Below are 22534 nucleotides of genomic sequence, written 5' to 3'. Positions count from 1 at the left end.
AAAGAATTCTGGAAAAATACAAATGTAAGCTACATTTCTTCTTTACCATTTAAGCTGAGAGATACCACTCACATTCATATTTCTTAAACTTTTTACATCACAACTGTCATTTTAAACAAGCAAACTTTTTTTTTTTTTTTAAGGATACCCTGGAAAGTCAACTGATAGAGCAGTTTGAGAATATATATACATCCATAAAAAAAAATCACAGGTACATAAATGGGGACACTTACAGACAAGACTGTGTGTGGTAGAAGTTATGAAGGAATAAAACATACGATGACTCTTTCATCGGAATAAGGGCGATTATTTTTCTCTTTACACGCCTGCTACAGGCCAGCCAGCCTTCTGTAAGACTCCAACCCTTTTCATGTGTCACTCCCTTGGGTGAATGAACACTCAGCTTATTTTGGGACTGTTAGATGCTGTGCCGGAGATTTCTATCGGGTTCAGACTTGTGAGCCACCCCTCCCTCCCCCCGCCGGGGGTTTCTGGAGAACCGCATGGCAGGGAGTCGGGTGGCTGGAGAGATGGCTTCTCATAAACTCTGCACAAGGACCCTGGCGACAGGGGCCGGCTAGACTTGGGGGTAGGGGGAGGCGCCCCCAGGTGACAGGGGGTGGGGGTCTTTCTTGCCTGCACTTCGAGCTGAAGCAGTTTCCACTGGGGTGTCTGGTGAGTGGCAAGATGCACCCGTATCTAGTTATTTGTTAGTCTTGCCTCGAATTGTCACACGCTTTATAAAAATATAAATAACAAAAATGTGAGCTGGGCTCCATCTCGAGAGGTGTTTCCTGTGATCCTCTGAGAACAGAGCGGATCAGGGAGGTGTCCCCACGCCTAGCTGGCACAGCTGACCACGGGTCAGACCATTGGAGGGGAGGAGGAGGGGGAGGAAGAGGAAGAGGAGGGGGGTGGGGAAGGAGGAAGGGGGAGGGAAGAGGAAGGGGGGGAGGAGGGAGGAGGAGCTCTGGCCGGGGCTCAGCGCACAGCAGAAATGAACGCATTCCGGTGTGTCTATGGCACAGAGAACACAACAGGGTGTATTCGGTGGAGAAATGAGACTAAAATTAGCGGGTGGGTGAGAAACTGTACACGCATCTTGTTAAAAAGAAAAGAGGGCAAAGGTGCCCCTAGAGCCGCGTCTGGGCCTCCGGGATGTAGATCTCTATGCTGTCTGCGCGCTCCGAGGCCGAATTCTGGCGGAAGGAGGCGGCCCGCTTGGCAGCCATGAGCCGCCTCCGGGCTTCTTGACGCTGTCTGTCCGGCAGGTCCAGGGACTTTTCTCTCGTGACAGGAAATTTCCCTCTGGGGGGCTTCTTTGGTATTGGAGGGGGGACCTTTCTTTCTTCCTGAAAAGGATCACAGGTCAAAATTGGGGACATCAGAGGGGAATGGCGCCAGTCCATGGGCCTGGTCTCTGCGCAGGGTGACTGAAAACTGCCCGGGACACCACCCCAGTGCTTGACCGGCCCGGCCCCACGCCCCCAACAGTGGCCTTGCTGCCTGCCTGCTGGACACCGTGACTTCCCCCACACCCTCTAGGCCAGGGAGAGGGGCTAGGTGACAGCCTTACACGTAAGGAACCAAGTCCCGCACAGTAACATGGAATGTGTCCTTGGTCTCAGGCTTACTTTCGTGCTGTTGCTAGATTTTTGCCATCTCTGAGCATTGGCAAATATTCACAATTTCAGTTCTTGAGTATCCCAGGTATTTTGGAAGGTGTCACTTGATATCCCTGTCATATGCTACAGACTTTTCAGCAGACTCCGGATTCTAAGGACCTTCATGGAAACCATCTTACACGGGGGAGCTGTTAGCCAAATTTGCTGTTATGGGCCTAAAACCCCTTGACATTGACTAGATAGATGATAGATTAGATAGATAGATAAATAGATACATACATACATAGATAGATATTCTGGCTGGCTGGATGGATAGATGGGTGGATGGATGGATAGATAGACGGATAGGCAGATAGATATGCCGGATGGATGGATGGACAGACTAACAGATTTGGTGGATGGATGCATAGGTAGATGATAGATAATAGATTAGATAGATGATAGATAATATAGATAGATATGATGGATAGATACATAGATATGATGGATGGATGGATAGACAGACATGGATGGATGGATGGATAAACAGATATGGATGGACAGATTTGGTGGATGGATGGGTAGATGATAGATAATAGATATATAGATATGGATGGACAGTAGATAGGTAATAGATATGATGATGGATGGGTGGACAGACTGACAGATTTGGTGGATGGATAGATAGATAGATGATAGATGATAGATACATAGATATGATGGATGGACAGTAGATAGATAATAGATATGATGGATGGATGGACGGACAGACAGATTTTTCACCTGCTTGGTAAAAACATGCAAGTAATTACTTCTGACCTTTAGCTCATATTCTTAAGTCACAAAAGTAGTTGTAGGCCTTTTCCAGAAGGCTAAATCACACAGTTCTGCAGCAGATATAATATATAATGTTATATCGCGTCTTTACTGTTTTGGTGAAAGGTCTGTGTCCCCAACCCTGCCGTGTTATTTAACGTGCATCCTAACCAACAAAGCCGGACCCAACATGGACTGCCCTTCCCAGCGGGTGATGACAGGGCCCTGCATAGCCGACCACCTCCTTCCCAGGGAAGGATGCCTGGCAGAAGGCGCTGGAACCTTTCCTTTCCTGGGCAGGGATCCAGTTGTTGGGGGAAAACCGCACCCCTGTGTCTCCCTTCAGCCTCTGCAAACATGCACATGGGCCAGACGTGCTAGGACATTGTGGGGAAGGCACAGCTTGGGCAGACACGTGTGGCAGAACCCCACCCACTGGTTTTGGCAGGCCTCCAGGTGTCCTGTGGTAGGAGAGGGTTGACCAGGTGGCCTTGATGATCGACAGGGTAGAGTGGCTCCTAAGCACACGGCCTGGGGCCTCAGTGGTGTGAAAGAGCAGTTCATGTCTGCAGTGGGGTGTATACCCTCGGCAAGTGGATGGATAGATAGTGTATACCCTCAGCAAAAGGCTGTCTTAATTTTGAGGACCATTCTGTCTGCATACCTTAGGTAGAAGGGGTTGTCAATTACTGAAGAATGAAAAATAGGAGGGATCATCGCAGGTCTCTGGGATGGTTAAATGGGTTCTATTTTTAGTATTTTATTAGAATGGCATTTTCATTGGCGATCTTAGGATCTCCTTCACTACAAAATCAGACCATAGATAGAACTTGCTAATGTACCATTTATGGCTTACAGACAGCCTACACCTTCCCACTCCCCTCTGCCCCATTGTCTAGTAAAGAGGGGGTGTGACAGTCATCTGCAGTGGCATCTATGACATCGAGCCCAGAACTCCACCGACACAGTCAGTGGCACCTTTGGAGGAAGATTGAGGATGGCAGTGATGGCTTTTGTTCTAAATATCTATGTAGACATCCTCCGCTATATAGTAACACCACTGCCCTAAAGTGTGTTGGATTAATTTCATCATTTTATTTGAATCGATAATGTCTACCTAGAAATTCAGATTATGATTACTTAGAGCGTCTTTCAAATGTGTTAGGAAATCAATGTATTTGTTGCTGATTCGGACCTACCTGTTAGCCCTACTATGGATGGTATCTGAAGGGGAGAAAGATCACAGGCTCAAATTTAATGGAACCTTTCAGCCTATTTAAGGGCGAAGGCTGAGAGATCTACAGGAAGTCTAAGTAGAGCCCACAGTGTCTTCATCTTCCACTGGAGATAAACCACCAGAAAGTTAATCTGAATCGGTAGTTACTATAACCAGACCTCACGCCTTCCTTGTGGAGAATCATTTCTGTATAATCCAGACACAGGTTTGATGAAGGCACAGGGTAGGTCCCTGTAAGGAATGAGACTCTCGTCTCCATGTGATTTTCCGTTCGAGTCCCAGAGATACGGCAGAAGGACCTGTTACCTGTACCCCCCGCCGGCGGCGTCCGTCCCACGTCAGCTTATCGCCGGCTCCGCGTGCAAGCATCTGCACACCTGATCGTGCGTTGCCGACTGGAGACCATGAGGCACGACACAAAGGAGCACCTGCCGCGTTAGGGTTAGGCCCCGGGGGCCTGCAGGGAGCAGCACGTGGGGGGCGCGCGGCCCGGGCAGGGTTACCTTTCTCTCCGGAGACTCTATTATCTTCCAGTCTTTGAGCTTCAGCTGGTGCAGCTCGTCGAACTTCATGCTGACGTCCTCGACGGAGAGCTGCAGCATGTCCCAGTAGCCCGCCAGGTCCTGGGACGTGGGTCTCGGCATGGCGCTGGGGTCCTGAGAGCACATGGGCAGAACTGAGAGCCATGAACACCCCCAGCTGGCCCAGGGCTCGGGGGGTGGGGGCCCCGCTCCTTCCTGCAGATGCTTTTCAAGGAACCAGATTGGGGGAAAGCCTGAAAAATTCATGCTCTGACAAAACATTCCAGAAAGCCCACGAAGGGCCGCCGACAGTTAACGCAAGCATTTGCCGACGGTTAGAGAATGTGCAAAGGCTGCATGATGAGTGACTCCAACTCTGTGACAGTCTGGAAAAGACACTGTGGGGACAGTAAAAAGATCAGTGGTGCCAGAGGTCCAGGCGGGGGGATGGATGGACAGAGCATAGGACTCTTAGGGCAGTGAAACCACCCTGCAGAATTCCATGATAGTGGCTACATGTCACTATACGTGTGCCCAAACCCAGACCACGCACGACAGCAGAAGTGCCCTGATGTGGACCCTGGATGCTGGGTGATGACGTGTGTCGACGCGGGGTCACGGATCGTGTGAAATGCACCTGCTGTTGGGATGTTGATGGTGCGTGTGGTGCCACAGGGTGGGTGGGAACTCTGTACCTTCCCCTCAATTTTGCCACAAGCCTAAAACTCCGAAAACATATAGTCTGTTAAAGAAATACACTTGGTGCATTCACTCACTGTTTTGTTTTGAAGAGGCTTTCTTAGACCTTGAAAACGGTGGCAAATATTACAGTTTTCAAATGCTTGGCCATTCCTAAAAGCAATAGGGCTGCTCTGGTTTCCGTCTCCCTGTGGGCTGTTCTGCAGCCGGGTGCCTGGGACAGGGACAGGGAGGTGGCCATGAGGTTGGGCTTGGAGCCAGGTCTGTTTCTGTTCATTCCAATGCCGTGTATTTTTATTTATTTTTATTTTTATTTATTTTTATGTTTGTTTATTTCTGAGAGAGAGAGTGAGCAGGGGAGGGGCAGAGAGAGAGGGAGACACAGAATCTGAAACAGGCTCCAGGCTCTGAGCTGTCAGCGCAGAGCCCGACCTGGGGATCCAACCCACGAACTGTGAGATCACGACCTGAGCCCAAGTCCGACGCTCAACCGACAGAGCCCCCCAGGCCCCCCCCCCCACCGCCGTGCATTTACTTTGCCGTGCATTTACTCCCATGTAGAGGGAGGACGGCTTTTATGAAGTCAATTTTACGAAGGTACAGAAAGCTCGCCGACTGGTCCCTGAGCTTAGAAGAGCAGACAATGCCACGGAGCCACAAACTGGCAGTCCGTGAGCTGTGTGTGGCCCAGAGACCTGCTCTGCTCCACACACACGGTGCCCCGCACGCACACGGTTTCAGCGTGTTGCCTACGGTTAAAATCCGGTGACTTCCCAAGGTCCGAGGGCACCTGCCCAGCCCCTTCCCGCACCGCCTGTGGCTGGCGAGGGATCGCAGCCCTGGGTCAGACTCTACCTGCCTGGGTCTGCATCCCTGGGGGTGAGCGAATGGGCTTTTCTACGTGTGGTTCCTTTGATGCAGTGTGAGGCCATCTCAGATTAAACAGAGACATTTCTGTGAATTCGCTTAAAACGTGCAGCTTTCAGCCCACTCTGTTGCTCACGTTAAGCACAACGTGGACTTGTGTTTGGTTTGTTTCAACTCGCTTTAAACCGCGGCTTAGTCTGCCGGGGCTGCTAGATGAGCCCCAGGGACTGGGCGTTTGCTGCTGGCAGCTCTGGAGGCTGGCCTCACGGCCACGTGCCGGTGGGGGCGCGTTCTGGGGGGCTGCTCCTCCAGCTGGGGGACTCTGGCTGTGTCCTCATGGGGAGGAAGCGGCTGGGGGCTCCCCTGGGTCTCTCTTACAGGGACCCTGACCCCATTTGCCAGGACTCGGCCAGAGGCACCACCTCCTAATGCCATCACGTTGGGGGGTGGGGGGCCCTGGGGGGGCACGGGGGTGGTGGGACTGGCTCCGAGTAGGTGTGAGTGGCACTCAGACCTGGCGATGCGGTGCGGTGGGCCCAGGTGGCCCGTGTGCACCCTCAGGTTCACGGGCAGATCCTCCCATTGCTCTTTGCATCCTTGTTACCCCGTGAGGACCCATAGGTCCTTGCCTTGAGTTCGGTCCACCCGAAACATCTGGATAGGACCCAGCAGGTTCTCTAGGGTCTTCCCTTTGACTTTGAACTGGTTGGGCTGCACCTGAACCTCCCAGCAGCTGCCAAAGCTTCTCTGAGCTGCCAGCACACATACCTGCTTCATCCCAGCACCTCCCTCTGGTCTCAGACACCCCGGCCCCCACTCGCTCCAGCACCTCTCTCTGGTCTCAGACACCCGGGCCCCCACTCGCTCCAGCACCTCCCTCAAGTCTCAGACACCCCCCCCCCAATTCTCTCCAGCACCTCTCTCTCGTCTCAGACACACCCCCCCACTCTTCACTCCAGCACCTCCCTCCAGTCTCAGACACCCCCCCTCTTCAGTCCAGCACCTCCCTCTGGGCTCATACACCCCACCCCCCTCATTCCAGCACCTCCCTCCGGTCTCAGACACCCCCCCAATTCTCTCCAGCACCTCTCTCTGGTCTCAGACACACCCCCCCCCCCCACTCTTCACTCTAGCACCTCCCTCCAGTCTCAGACACCCCCCCTCTTCAGTCCAGCACCTCCCTCTGGGCTCATACACCTCACCCCCCTCATTCCAGCACCTCCCTCGGGTCTCAGACACCCCCCCCCAATACTCTCCAGCACCTCTCTCTGGTCTCAGACACACCCCCTCCCCCCCCCACTCTTCACACTAGCACCTCCCTCCGGTCTCAGACACTCCCCACCCACTTCACTCCAGCACCTCCCTCTGGTCTCAGACACCCCACCCCTTCCTCCAGTACCTCCCTCCGGACTCAGACACCCCCACACCCCACTGCATTCCAGCACCTCCCTCCGGTCTCAGACACCCTGCCCCCCCACTTCTCTCCAGCACCTCCCTCTGGTCTCAGACATCCCCCTACTCTTCACTCCAGTACCTCCCTCCAGTCTCAGACACCCCCCCCTCTTCAGTCCAGCACCTCCCTCTGGGTTCTACACCCCACCGCCATCACTCCAGCACCTCCCTCGGGTCTCAGACACCCCCCCATTCTCTCCAGCACCTCCCTCCAGTCTCAGACACTCCCCCCCCCCCACTTCACTCCAGCACCTCCCTCTGGTCTCAGACACCCCACCCCTTCCTCCAGTACCTCCCTCGGGTCTCAGACAATGCCCCTCTTCATTCCAGCACCTCCCTGTGGTCTCAACACTCCCCACCACTCTTTACTCCAGCACCTCCCTCCAGTCTCAGACACCCCCCGTCTTCACTCCAGCACCTCCCTCCAGTCTCAGACACCCCCCAATTCTCTCCAGCACCTCCCTCTGGTCTCAGACACATCCCCCCACCCTTCACTCCAGCACCTCCCTCCAGTCTCAGACAACCCCCCTCTTCATTCCAGCACCTCCCTCTGGTCTCAGCACTCCTCCCCACTCTTCACTCCAGTACCTCCTTCTGGTTTCAGACACCCCCCCAACACTTCACTCCAGCACCTCCCTCCGGTCTCAGACACCCCCCCCCATCACTCCAGCACCTCCCTCAGGTCTCAGACACACCCCCCTCCTCACTCCAGCACCTCCCTCCAGTCTCAGACACCCCCCCCAATTCTCTCCAGCACCTCCCTCTGGTCTCAGACACTCCCCCCATCACTTCATTCCAGCACCTCCCTCCAGTTTCAGACACTCCCTCCACCACTTCGCTCCAGCACCTCCCTCTGGTCTCAGACACCCCCAACCTACTTCCCTCTAGCACCTGCCTCCGGTCTCAGATACTCCCCCTCCACTCGCTCTAGCACCTCTCTCTGGTCTCAGACACTCCCCCACCTCTTCACTCTAGCACCTCCCTCCAGTCTCAGACACCTCCCCCCAATTCTCTCCAGCACCTCCCTCCAGTCTCAGACACTCCCCCCCCCCTTCACTCCAGCACCTCCCTCTGGTCTCAGACACCCCCCGCCTTCACCCAGCACCTCCCTCTGGTCTCAGACACTCCCCCCGCCCCCACTTCCCTCCAGCACCTCCTCTGGCCTCAGACACTCCCCTCCCCTTAACTCCAGCACCTCCCTCTGGTCACAGACCCCCCCCCCCACTTCTCTCCAGCACCTCCCTCCGGTCTCAGACACCCCCCCACTCACTCCAACACCTCCCTATGGTCTCAGACCCCCCCCCCCCTTCACTCCAGCACCTCCCTCTGGTCTCAGACACTCCCCCCTTCTTCACTCCAGCACCTCCCTCCGCTTGGTCTCAGACACTCTCCCCACTTCTCTCCAGCACCTCCCTCTGGTCTCAGACACTCTCCCCCCCCTCTTCACTCCAGCTCCTCCCTCCGGTCTCAGACACCCCCGCCTTCACCCAGCACCTCCCTCTGGTCTCAGACACTCCCCCCCCCACTTCGCTCCAGCACCTCCCTCCGGTCTCAGACACTCCCCCCCCTCACTTCACTCTAGTACCTCCTCTGGTCTCAGACACCCCCAACCTACTTCTCTCCAGCACCTCCCTCTGGTCTCAGACACCCTACCCCCCCAATTCTCTCCAGCACCTCCCTCCAGTCTCAGACACCCCCCCCCCATCACTCCAGCACCTCCCTCGGGTCTCAGACACACCCCCCTCCTCACTCCAGCACCTCCCTCCAGTCTCAGACACCCCCCCCCCCCAATTCTCTCCAGCACCTCCCTCTGGTCTCAGACACTCCCCCCATCACTTCATTCCAGCACCTCCCTCCAGTTTCAGACACTCCCTCCACCACTTCGCTCCAGCACCTCCCTCTGGTCTCAGACACCCCCAACCTACTTCTCTCCAGCACCTGCCTCCGGTCTCAGATACCCCCCCCTCCACTCACTCTAGCACCTCTCTCTGGTCTCAGACACTCCCCCACCTCTTCACTCTAGCACCTCCCTCCAGTCTCAGACACCCCCCCCCAATTCTCTCCAGCACCTCCCTCCAGTCTCAGACACTCCCCCCCCACTTCACTCCAGCACCTCCCTCTGGTCTCAGACACTCCCCTCTCCCTCTTTTAACTCCAGCACCTCCCTCTGGTCTCAGACACCCCCCGCCTTCACCCAGCACCTCCCTCTGGTCTCAGACACTCCCCCCCCCCCCTTCCCTCCAGCACCTCCTCTGGCCTCAGACACTCCCCTCCCCTTAACTCCAGCACCTCCCTCTGGTCACAGACCCCCCCCACTTCTCTCCAGCACCTCCCTCCGGTCTCAGACACCCCCCCACTCACTCCAACACCTCCCTATGGTCTCAGACACCCCCCCCCCAGTTCACTCCAGCACCTCCCTCTGGTCTCAGACACTCCCCCCTTCACTCCAGCACCTCCCTCCGCTTGGTCTCAGACACTCTCCCCACTTCTCTCCAGCACCTCCCTCTGGTCTCAGACACTCTCCCCCCCTCTTCACTCCAGCTCCTCCCTCCGGTCTCAGACACCCCCGCCTTCACCCAGCACCTCCCTCTGGTCTCAGACACTCCCCCCCCCCACTTCGCTCCAGCACCTCCCTCCGGTCTCAGACACTCCCCCCCTCACTTCACTCTAGTACCTCCTCTGGTCTCAGACACCCCCAACCTACTTCTCTCCAGCACCTCCCTCTGGTCTCAGACACCCCACCCCCCCAATTCTCTCCAGCACCTCCCTCCAGTCTCAGACACCCCCCCCCCATCACTCCAGCACCTCCCTCGGGTCTCAGACACACCCCCCTCCTCACTCCAGCACCTCCCTCCAGTCTCAGACACCCCCCCCAATTCTCTCCAGCACCTCCCTCTGGTCTCAGACACTCCCCTCCTCACTTCACTCCAGCACCTCCCTCTGGTCTCAGACACTCCCCCACCTCTTCAGCACCTCCCTCTGGTCTCAGACAACCCCCCACCCCACTTCGCTCCAGTACCTCCCTCTGGTCTCAGACCTGCCCCCCCAATTCTCTCCAGCACCTCCTTGTGGTCTCAGACACCCCCCCCCCCCACTTCACTCCATCACCTCCCTCTGGTCTCAGACACTCCCCGCCAACTTCACTCTAGCAACTCCCTCTGGTCTCAGACACCCCGTTCCTCCCCCCCACTTTGCCTCAACACCTTCCTCTGGCTGGTCTCACCCCCCCCCCCCCCCCCCCCCCCCCCCCCCCCCGCTGAAACAAAGCCTGCAGATGTTTGTTGTGCTTTTGTCCAGTTCTAGATAGATGCCAAAGAAAAGAAAGCAGCAACACCACATATTTCGAAAGGATTATTCTTACAGTTGGGATAAAGTGCAATCTGACACGTGTAAGAAGCATCAAAAATATTAGGATGGGTCGTTTAAAAATCCAACGTCAGCTGCTTCTGGGAGCGAGGACACGGGCATTGTATAAGCTTGAACAAAATCTACGTTTTTACTGCATGTGGCGGGTGCTTTAGATAAGGGGTTCCTAAAGATCGTGACCACCAGTGCTTAACCCGACTCAGTGTGACAGAGGGTAGGGAGCCCTGCAGCGGCCTACATCCACTCCTTCAGGGACAGTAGTCAAAGAGATATGACACAGGAGGCAGGAGCACGCTTGCTCAACATGGTAACTGAGCGTCTCACGGCTCTATGTTCCTTCCAAGCAGCCCTAAACCATTCTGTTCCATTTTTTTAATTAAAAAGTGTTTATTTTTGAGAGACAGAGCACGAGCTGGGGAGGGGCAGAGAGAGAGAGAATGATGCAGGTGCCTCCTTCTGCCAGCACAGAGCCCGACTCAGGACTCAGATTCACAAACCTGGAGATCATGACCCGAGCCGAAATCAAGAGTTGGACGCTCAACCAACTGAGCCCCCAGGCGCCCCTGTGTCCCCCTTTTTAAGTGATGGTTATAATTTCATGTCACAGGTGACATGGTGGTCACTTTACACATTTCGTGCTGAACTTCAATGGGGTTAACTGGAAAATATTAGAGAAAACGTACTTTTTAACGACCCTACTTAAAAGGGATGATTTGGCAGCTCTAGTGCTATGCTTCCTCTGATGTGTAAGAACATTCTGTAAATTCACGTCTTGTTGCAATTAAAAAACAAAACAAAACAAAGTCAAATCACCAAGCACCATGGTTACCACGGGCCTAGGACAGACTTGCATTTTTTTAAGGTTTACTTATTTATTGTGTGTGTGTGTATGAGAGGGGGAGAGAGAGAGAGAGAGAGAGAGAGAGAGAGAGAGAGAGACTGTAAGAGGGAAGGACAGATTGAGAATTGCAAGCAGGCTCCACACCGTTAGGGCAGAGCCCGACAGGGGACTCGAACTCATGAACCATGAGATCACGACCTGAGCCGAAATCAAGAGTCAGACACTTAACCGCCTGAGCCACCCAGGTGCCCCCAGACCTACTTGTATTTTAAGGAACTGTTTGCTCTGAAAATGAATGCATGCATTTATAAAAGAGCCTATACAGTAATGTGAATACTCTTTAGTTATTTCTAGAAGTGATATTAAGCAGATGCTTCGTTCAGTCACAAAGGAAAGTGTGTGTGTGTCTGTTTACACAGAGATGCGGCAAATTTGCACACCTAAGTATTTACAAACATATGCACAGGCTTTCTTTCTCTTTGATTCCCAGGAAGATCAGAGCCAAGTTTTAATGCCAACTGTGTTACCCGGTGCATTCATTTCGCTGCTATGGAACATGCAGCCCAATTACCCTACACTCCCTGCTGAATCTCCTTAACTGCAGCCGTTTCTGCCTGAGTCAAGCCGCCTCCCACCACGGCCTGCATCGGTGACACCTGGGTGACACCTGCCGTCACACCTGCTCACCTCCCACCTGCCTCGTAAGCCTGGAGGGGGATGGCCCGGAGCTGCGCCAGTGTCCTACAGGTCGGGGGCTATCTTTCCGCAACCCCCTCCCTGGCCCCTGCGCTGTGGCCCCCTCTCTGGGCTGCACCACAGTGACTCCCATTCACTCACTGGGCTGCAAACTCACAGAACGTGAGACGGCCACTGAGCATGCCCTGAGGAACCGGGTTACCTGGAGGTCTGCTCACCATGTTCTGTTGGCACAGCCAATAGAACTGCTGGAATTTCTGGGACATCAGAAGCTGTGCACTCCCCACGGCACTCCGGATCTTCCCGAGAACTGTGAACCAGAAGAAAACCAGCTTGAGACCCGGTCAATTGAAAAACAGAAGCAGAAGCATTACACGAAGGGAGTAAACTCCAAAAGGTGGGGGCCGCTCCTCCTTTTCCGGAAGATTAAAACCTTGAATTTATTGTGCAGAATATGTCCACTGATGGAAGTTCTTTTCCAATCTGTTCAGTTTCTTTTTTTTCCTTTTTAAAAAATGCTTATTTATTGGGGCACCTGGGTGGCTCAGTTGGTTAAGCACCTGACTCTTGCTTTCGGCTCAGGTCATGATCTCACAGTTCATGAATTTGAGCCCCGTGTCAGGCTCTGTGCTGGTGTGGAGCCTGCCTAGGATTCTCTCTCCCTCTCTCTCTCTCTGTCCCTCCCCTGCTTGCTCTCTCACTTTGCACAATAAATAAATAGAGTGAGAGAGCAAGCAGGGGAGGGACAGATGGAGAGAGAGAATCCCAAGCAGGCTCTGTGCTGTCAGCACAGAGCCTGACACGGGGCTCGATCCCACAACCCTGGGATCATGACCTGGGGTGAAATCAAGAGTCTGACGCTCACCCGACTGAGCCACCCAGGCGCCCTGGCCTGTTCCTTTTCTGATTTTTGAGGGAAACTCAAGGAATACTACATAGTATCAACGATTAGGAGATGACTCTTCAGTGTTAGGAAGAACTAACTTTGGAAAGGCGGTCTGTACTGCAGGAGGTTTTCCTGTTTGTGGCATCAGGACACTTTCATCATGATGCTCACATGAGCTAGAAGATGACGCAGAAGGATGAATACAAAGACGTTAAGTACTTATTTTTTACGGATGCCTGAAGATGAAGGTGTTAATTCCCAATTTCTAGAAAATCACAGTGATATCAGTTATCGCATTCAAGTCCTACGAACAGTGTTTCAGGACTGCTGGTGGCCCTGGGGCGGTGCTCTGAGAGCATCTCCCACAGGAACGCAGGGGACGTGACGGTCTCCCTGCCTCGTGCTCGGTCCACGGCTCCCGCCACCGGCCGCCACCTGTCACCACAACAGGCTCACATCACGGACGTCCGTGGTGATGATGTCCCTCCCACTCCTGCGCTCCCACTGTGATGTGGCCTGAAGTTGACAAATGATTTATAAGTTGTGGGACTTGAATTAAATGGCACTTTGTAAAAAGGTAAGTGATAATGGTTTTGTCAACGGAAAGGACTCCTATTAGCAAAGGGCAGGAGCGACCACTTGGGACGGACAGTCGGCAAACAAAAGACTTGGTGTGTGAAACGTGGGGGCCCTGCCGCAGTCCTGTAACCTCCAGGCGCCTCGCCGGCCCGCCCCCCGCTCTCACACCCAGTCCGTGTAGGTGGCAGCACCATCAAGATTTTGGAGATAATAGCTGTGCTAGATCCCGACTCGCAGGCCTCTCAACAGCACTTAGGAGCCTGCTGGAACACGTTTCCCGCTGCTGGGCCTGGGCCCGGGGACCTCTACGTTTCATTTGCCTGGGAGACGAAAGAGAAGTTATTCCCTCGGTTTACACGGATCCACCCGTCTGGGCTGGAGCAGATCGTTCCCTCCCTCTGGCTTTTGTCGTCTCTCTGGCTCTCTTGCAGACTCACAGGACACGGGCAGCGAGGGGCCGACCAAGGCATCTCCTCGGGCTTTGAAGGGGAAGACAGTGGTGGGAGCTTATATTCGCTGACAGCAGGTGGCAGGTGGCTAGGGAAGGGGGTGTTTCGCCTTAGCCGGAGATTTGCCCATCAGGGAAGAGGAGGAAAGAACCCCCCCCCCCACATGTGTTTATGCGGATTTATCTACATCAGGACATTTCTGTGCTGGAGGTTTGTCTAAAGAGGGGACCAGCGTTCCAGCCCATGGTGTTGTCCCGACTCAGCTCCTCAGGGGCACCCGGGGTCCCTGGGGCACACTCCACCATCGGGGCCTCACAAGTGTCCACAGAGGCGGAAACTGAGGTCCGCGTTCCCACACAGTTTCCCAAACGGTAGTGATTGTAACAGGCGCTTCCAAACCAGCGGCTGTGAGACTCACTCAGTGCGTGCTAGAGACAGGCATCAAAGATTCTGACACCCCGACAGCCAGGCCGCACAGGTGCCGTGTCCCCTTCCCTCGGGCTTGCTCTGGAGGAGACAGTCACAGACCAGAGTTGGGAAGGGCCTCAGTGCCCATGTGACGAAATGCCGTGAGGCTGTGGACACAGATGTCTCACAAGTAAACCCACGGACGTGCCCGGGACACGTTGCAGTGTGTGGGTCAGTCAGCTTCGGGGCAGTCGGCGAAGCACAGGGTCCATTCGCTGAAGCACGAGGACCTGGGGTCCTGCACAGCGTGTTCCGACAGTGACTTTCTCCGGGGTAACACGATGAGCCGAAACACTAATTAGATTTGTCTGACTTTCTCATCTGTGTACAAGGAACTCAGATTGCCGACTGCCGCTCCCCAGGGTTTTGTTGTTAACGATCTCACACATACGGAAGATCTCAAGAAAAGCATCCGCATCACTTAGAGTCGGCGAGTAACAGTTTGTCACGTGCCTGTGTTTGCTTTTCTGAGCCGTCTGACAATAAGCCATAGCCCGCCTGTCACCTGCCATCGCCCTGGGCAACCACACTCTCCTTATCCTTCCTAAAGAGTAATTCCCTCACACAACTAATTCTGCACTGTTTCCAGAATTTTTTTCTTAAGCAGGCTCCACGTCCAGCATGGAGCCCAACAGGGGGCCTGAACTCACGACCCCGAGATCAAGACCTGAGCTGAGATAAAGAGTCGGACGCCTAACTGGCTGAGCCACCCAGGTGCCCTTGCCTCTAGGATATTAAAGAGGAGTTTAACACATGTGACTTCCCTTAGAAGCGAATACATTGGATAACACTTTGGCCTCCCTTCAGACTTAAAAGTATCGTCATGCATCGTGCTACCTGGGCCCACCCGTCTTCTGCAAATCCATTTCCAAGAGGGGCTTGCCCCCTCCCACACCCACCTCCTTGACCTGATCTGCCGGGCAGCACGGGAGGAGGAAGCTGGCACCAGGGAGGGGAGGGTGCCCGGGTTCAGGACTGAGTGCCCTGGGGACGGGGTGGGGGGGGGGGGGGGCAGGTGTGGGACAAGGCAGGACACAGTGTCTCCCGGGAGGGGTGAGAGCATCCATTCGCAGTTGGATCCCCCAAACTGAACACGTCTCTCTGGCTCTGGTCTCACCACCACCGAGTGGAGGAATGATCTTGAAATGTTGAAGTTCCACCTGTGAACCCCTATCACCTGCAGGACCGATGAGAACATTTAAAGAGACTTGTTTTGAGCGAGCTGTGGCTGCAGGAATAGAAAAAAGCGGTGGGTCCGTGTGGTTTCCTGCACTCACTGCTCCCTCGGCGGCTAATTACAAGTCAATCCGTTTCACACAATTTCAAGTTTTAATTCCCAGCTTTCACGGTCTTCTTAAAATGTGATTCAACAGAAGTATTAACATAAAGCACTTCACTGTAGAATCTTTAGCACATCGTGGAGAGATGGGGTCATACCTCGGTGCTGGTTTAGTGTAGTGAAGAGATATTATAAAGGGCGTACGTGGATTCTTGCTCAGGAGAGTTGGCGGACGTCAAAGAGCAGCTCGCGACGTGACTGCTAATGTACTCATGGCAGGAGCGCCGGGCGCTTCAGTGGGCCGATGCTCTATCCAGTGCCTTTAATGCAAATAGCTTCCCATACGGCAATGAAATTGAAGTGAAAAATTCAATTTATTCTCTTCCTCTGTCCTTCCCTGATGTTGTCCTAGTTTGGACACTTTCTTTCAAGAGCTACCGATAAGGGCTAATGCTCATCAGAATGCAAATTTACAAAGAACCTTGTATGACGATTGCCTCTGACGTGCATGGAAATGTGATGAACTCACTTGCTCCCGTTAAGTTACTTTTCACGTGTCTACTACAATTTCCAATTCTTGCAAATTTTGGTATGACATGCCAGCAGAACATTCACATGATCCTTTTCTTTCAAAATTTGAGGTGGGTTTTTGTAGAATTTGCAGGTAGTTTGAAATGATCATTTGAATATTCATCCCTGATCTCTGGGATCTTCCGTGACTGAGGTTGTGGAGTGGGTGTCGGAAAATCACTGCCCCCACAGGTGTGTCCCCCTGTAAGGTCTCAGCGTTATTGTTTTCATATTTATTGAGCACACATTTCTGGTTTTTTTTTTTTTTTTGAAATCATATACTTAGTATTGAAAAGTTATCTAAAGAACAAATTGATGAATGGAAAAGTATAATCTCCAGATTAACGGTAGATCACAGTCAACTATGAAATCTAGCATCATTCTCCGTGGATTTGAAAACAAGATTTTTCTTTTTCTTTTTTTTTAAATATAATTTATTGTCGGGATGCCTGGGTGGCTCTGTTGGTTCAGTGTCTGACTTCGGCTCAGGTCATGATCTCACAGTTGGTGGGTTCGAGCCCCAGGTCGGGCTCTGTGCTGACAGCTCGGAGCCCAGAGTCTGCTTCAGGTTCTGTCTTTCCCTCTCTCTCTGCCCCTCCCCTGCTTGCAGTCTGCCTCTCTCTCTCTCTCTCTCTGTCTCTCAAAAATAAGAATTAAAAAATATATATACCTTATTGTCAAGTTAGCTAACATGCAGTGTATACAGTGTGTTCTTGGCTTCAGAGGTACATTCCCATGATTCATTGCTTTGGAGCGCACGTTTCGTGTCCATCCAGTTTCACGTGGCCGTGTGGCACCTGGGATGTGTGGGACCTCCCTGTAGGCACCTGCCCTTGGCAGCAAGGACCTGGACACCGGTCAGAAGGCCGGGAGCAGCGGCTGTCCACCGAGCTGTATGGTGGGTAGGTCCCCAAGGTGTGCGTGGCATCTGCCCCCCTCAGGGCCATCTCCCTTATAGCTGATACTTGTCTGTTCTCTTCTCTGTGGCTGTGCGGTATCCAGGCAAACTGCAGACTGCGGGGCCCATGTCCTCCTCAGCCCCGTGTCATGCTCTCGTAGGGTAGCTCTGAGCAATCTCTCTTCTTCCCTGTGCCCGCCACACAGTCTACGAGCCAGGCGTTGTCCCATCCAGGGATCACGGCCGGAGTCCTGGGGGTTACCCCCCCGTCTTCTGGGGTGGAAAGCAGGTCCTCGAGTGAGGAAATCGCTGAAGCCCCACCCGCAGCCCCGGGAGTCTGTGCCTCCACACATCTGACCCAGCGGTGTTTAGATTATCAGCTAATTGGGCAGAGTTGTTTTGGGCAAGAGAACCTGTCAACACCTGTCCGAAGACCCTACCGTTGAGTCCCTCGTGTGGCCCATGTCTCTGTGGACCTACTGAATGAAACTTGGTAGCTTTGGAACAATTGCTTTTATTCAAGAAAAACACCTTATTTGCTTTGTTTCACTTTATGCCATTTACCCGTTGGGCTTAATGTAACGGATACAAAAGTCCAAAAACGCTAGCACAGGAATGGTTTACATTCCCTCTGGAACGTATCTTTGAATGATTTAACAACAGGAAGCCTGCCTGAACACGACGTAACTAAACCAGTATTTATTTGGGCTCATGATACTTTTTATTAATCATAGAGGGCTGAACGGATCTAACTTCGCTCAATCGGTTCAGTGAGCTGTGATTATAAAATTACAGTTTTGGGAAGAAATTATTTCGTGTGATGGAAATTTCAGTATTTGGAGCTCAGAGTTCTGGCTTAATGAACCACTTAACCTAATCTTTACTTTTTAAAGGGCGCCATCAGCAATAACCCTATACTTGTTCTTAAAATCAGGGCAAGAACCACGGGTTATCTTTCCTGTTTCAAATTATTAGGGAAATATCTAATCGTGATTAACAGGGTGCTAGTTTTAGGTGCAAAGTGTACAGAGGAGACACATAATAAACGTGTCCTCTTTGTCCACAAGAAGATCAAGGCGTCTGGGCAACTTCAGTAAAGAAATTAAGAAAACCACAAGAAGCAGATCCAGTGGATCTGTTCTCTGTTCTCTGCGTCCAAGTCCCGCAGCAGAGCAGTCCTCTTAAGTCATTACAGAGTCCTGGGAAAACCGCACACAGCCCACATTGGTAGACGGTGTCTATAGAACGGGGAGCGCCCGGGGCACTCCCAGCCCCTAAGTGCCACCGAGGACCTGGAACGCTAGAGGATCCAGAACTCCAGAGCATTCTAGATGCCATGGTCTTACGAGGTGCGAGGGGGAGCGGGACTGTCCCTGTTTATGAAGACTGCTCCTCTCTTCCCCCGCTCCATCCCCCCTTTCTTTGTCTCCCCTGCAGGGCACATAGGGCTGGGCGCTGCTGGGGGATAGTAAACGTATCAGACATGATCACTGCAGCAGGGCGCCGAAGGCCTCCCATGACAGCAGACGGACAGAGCTTTGGGAAAACACAGGGACTGTCCTGTCCTCCAAGAAGAAACGCTCGTCCCAGGGTGCGGAGGTGACGGAGCAAAGGGGCTCCTTCCCGCAGGCAGGTGCACGGTCCGCGTCAAAGCAAAGGTCTTCTTACAGAGTCTGGGGACAGGGGCTCCTGGGCCACCGCCCTCCCTCTGCCCCCTCTGCTGCTCAGCCAAATCCAACTCCCCCTCGAGGCCCTGCACCATGCCACCTTCTCCACGCAGCATCTTGGAATCTCCCCCCTCAACAGCATCTTGTACCTCTGAGTTTCTAACACACCTGCCTGCCTGTCTCCTACTACACGTGATGTTTCCCACTCGCGATAGTCTTGTCCTGGTCTCACTTCTCCATCCGAGGTAACTGCAGTCTGGGTCTACACTGTACCCTGGTCACTCTCCACTAGCCTACATTCTGTGCGGTGGTGCCTGGCTCACAGCACGTATCCGGTAAATATCCGTAGGATGTTTACGTTAACGACACAGTCCAAGAAGAAGGCCCCAGAGGTTCAAAGCAGGCTTTAAAAAAGGTGTTTAGGAAACGCAATTGAAGGGCAGCAGAAAGTCACCTTCCGCCATAGTTTGCTGGAGAATGTGCTCTCCAACCGAAATTTAAATATTGTGTATCCTGAGATGATGTAATCTTACAGTTGATTCGGGTCATTGCAGGCCATCAAACTGACTTTCGTATATGGTGCCCTTATGGCACTCTTCCCAGAATTTTCTGGAATGTCTCCTATGACAAGACAGTCATGACTTATTGCAATGCTGTTTCGGCGCTGAAGCCTTTAACTGTCGGATCTTTCGTGTTTAGTTTGAGAAAGAACTTGTGCCCTTTTTTCTTTGCTCTCTTAATCTCCAGTGGCTTATTAAGGATACCCCAGGTCTGTATTTTGTCAGCTCAGGAGTTCTCTCTGAGGATAAATGGGTGTCCCGGCCAAAATGGACCAGAATGAAGCAAATGGCCAAGGATGGGACTCAGCACTTTATAAGACACAGAAGAAGGTGATCCCCGAGAACACAGATGGGAAGGACGCAACGTAGGGAGGAAGTTTCCAGTAAAAGGATCTCGTGATCTAAGAAATTCAGACAGCACAGCCAGCCCTGAAACACAGCTCTTGACAGGGGATGCCCTGACTCTGACACCTCATTCCACCTCTTTACTCTGTGGGGCCTGGGGAAAGAGAGTGACCCCGAGCCTTGGTTTACTTTGATAACGGAGACGATGCTCTCTACCCACCACCCACGGTGAGCCCTTGACGAGGTACGTGAAGAACTTAGCGTAAGATTTGGCACAGGATACGTGCTCGTACGTGCTCGTACGCCTTCGTATGTGCTGGCTTAGAGGTTTCTTCCTTTAAAAAATACCCATTTTAAAGCTGATTCTTGGAAAATAATGACTGGGTTAAAAGGACACATGAAATATGGGAAATTCGGATAAGGGAGCTCTTGTGCTGGACCACCTTACAAACATCAGTGGCTGGCGACCCTGGTTGCTCTGCACGCAGAGGGAAGCCAGAACTTCTAGGATGTGTCCTGAGGGTGCAGATTTGGAAGATGACAGGATAAAATTGGCGGACACTCGGTGGAGCTAAGACTGACAACTGTTACCGCTGCGTCTTCCTCCTGTCTCCTCCTCCGCGGTGCTCCGCTGCGGAGCCACGGGACGGGACGGGGGACGTGCGTCCTGACTGACCACCCGGCAGGTCTGCGCGCCCCAGGCCCTGCAAGAACTCACGCCGAGCACACACACACAGTGGGGACGGCAGCCCGGCCCCGATTTCCCACCAACGCGCACAATTTAGTTTTCCTGTGTCTTTGGGAGATCGATTGTAAGTCCCTGTGACGGGAAAAACAATTTTGCCAAGCCGACGCACATACCGACGAGTGAGAACAACGTGTGGGAAGTAAGTGAGTTTTCAGCACCACAATTGTGAGCAAGCCCTCCACTGAATGTGCCCCAAGCAGACAACAGATTGGGACAACCGCATGGGGATGGTACGAGACACCAGCGGCCAGAGCCGGCCAGGGAGCAGGTTCAAATGGCTCACCCTGGCAACGCTTCCTCCAAAATACTCAGGGTCTGATGGCGGCCCAGGTAAACAACATGTGGACTTGGATGACTCAGAGAGAAACGTGGGGGAAGGAATTAGTGATTTAAGGGCAATCTCTCTCTTTCCTCATAGGTTAGCACCATAAGTTCTAACAACTAGAGATCCATACACCAATTATTTTCTTGGCTTCTAGGATCCCAGGGCCATTTTACTCTGTACGTTATGTGAAGTCCATATAATTTCATCACTGCATTTCCATTTCTAGATTACTGACGCATTCTATTACGGCAGCCATCTAGACATGTAACGCCAGGGCACAATTCCCAAGGACGTCAGCAATCTTTTTGAACTTGAGAATTTGTGGCGACCTAGCAAATGTACCAAGGAATTCATGGAAAGTGAACAACCACTTTAAAGACAGCATGATTTGTCGAGTCAAGACACTCAGAAATGCCTTTGAGAAACTGTACTGTGCTAAAGACCAGGGGTTAGTTCTAAGTACGTTGCAATTATTCTCATGGTAATCTTGTTCTAAAAACAAAGATGGCGGGTACTTGCTTGGAAGTCACATGCAGTGATTTGTGAAGGAGGCCGCTCTGACAATCCTCAAGATAGGGTTCTTCAGGGAAGTGGGGAGGAGGTGGGCAAAAAGGGACGCTGTCCCTTCCTGCACAGAGAGGCAGAGACCCATCTGAGCCATTAAGGGTTGGAGCAGATCTGCTCTGCGGACCCTCATTCAGGAAGGTCAGATCTGCGCGCGGCACTGCGATGGGAACGCACCGTCATGGGGCCGGTTCAATCTCCTATTCGTCTCCAACTTCTCTTTGGCATAAAGCCAACTCCACTCCGTGTAAACACGGGGCAGGAAGGACTCTAGAAAACACTCAGAGTGCTCCACGTGGAGAGAGCTAGCACGTGGAACACGAGATTAAGGATGCTAACGACACCACAATCAGCACCACCGGGCTCACGATCTAACAAAACCCAGGAGGAGCCCCTGGAACATGTTACCGGTTGCTTTTCTGTTCGTTCTCTTGTCTGTTCTCTTGGAATTGAGTGGGATGCAGTTTCAATTTGCCCAAGTATCAAAGGACATTCCCGCATTAATACTGGCACCTGCCCGTTCATGCTACTGCCCAGGGACGGGGTTAAGAAGCCACTGGAGGCTGTGCTCTTACTTTCCTCCGAGAGGTCATTCTCCTCTGCCTCTCTCTCCATGTCCTTACACCAGCCTTCCATCCTCTTGGTCTCCGTGTGTAGCAGCTTCACAAACCACGAGCCGTCCCTGCGGCACGGAGACATCCTCCCGGTGTCTGCCGTCTCGACGCACGGCTCCAGCCAGGGCTCGGGAGGGGGCAGGGTGGCAGTGTCCACGGGCGCCCTGTAGTCCTCTCTGTAACTAAAGACCCCCTGGGTCCGGACAGTCCTGACCGCCCCGTACTGGGTGGGCGTGCTGGGCTCCGAGTGCCGCTGGAAGGCGGGACCAAACTGCAGGCCCTTGTCCTCCATGGTGACGCGTCCCGGGAAGCCCTCCAGCTCCAAGTCTGCTTGGACGGCGGCTGTCACGCTGTTCGAGCGCTTAAAACGTCCATGTCTGTGGAGGCGGGAAGGAAGAAAAACGAAAGGCTTTCTGAGATGACTTTCTGCGGCACACCTACGGCGAGCTCGCACACAGCACTCCTGCGAGGCAGCGAGCCGGC

General features: G+C 53.1%; 1 protein-coding gene across 1 annotated transcript in view; it reads right to left on the bottom strand.

Moving 5' to 3' along the window:
• Positions 1 to 948: 948 nt before the first annotated feature.
• Positions 949 to 22534, bottom strand: part of DLGAP2 (DLG associated protein 2) — a 144885-nt gene continuing 123299 nt past the window's right edge. Inside the window, exons 9-12 of the mRNA XM_032593031.1 lie at positions 22013 to 22428; positions 12318 to 12409; positions 4161 to 4313; positions 949 to 1352 (exon numbers count right to left, since the gene is read on the bottom strand). Of these exons, the coding sequence (XP_032448922.1) occupies positions 1134 to 1352; positions 4161 to 4313; positions 12318 to 12409; positions 22013 to 22428 (880 nt within the window). The 3' untranslated portion in view covers positions 949 to 1133. The remainder of the gene's footprint in view (positions 1353 to 4160; positions 4314 to 12317; positions 12410 to 22012; positions 22429 to 22534) is intronic.

Source organism: Lynx canadensis, chromosome B1 (assembly GCF_007474595.2).
Source record: "Lynx canadensis isolate LIC74 chromosome B1, mLynCan4.pri.v2, whole genome shotgun sequence".
Classification (NCBI taxonomy): Eukaryota; Metazoa; Chordata; class Mammalia; order Carnivora; family Felidae; genus Lynx; species Lynx canadensis.
Note: the sequence above shows the minus strand (reverse complement) of the source record. Positions and strands in the feature narration are given on the sequence as shown.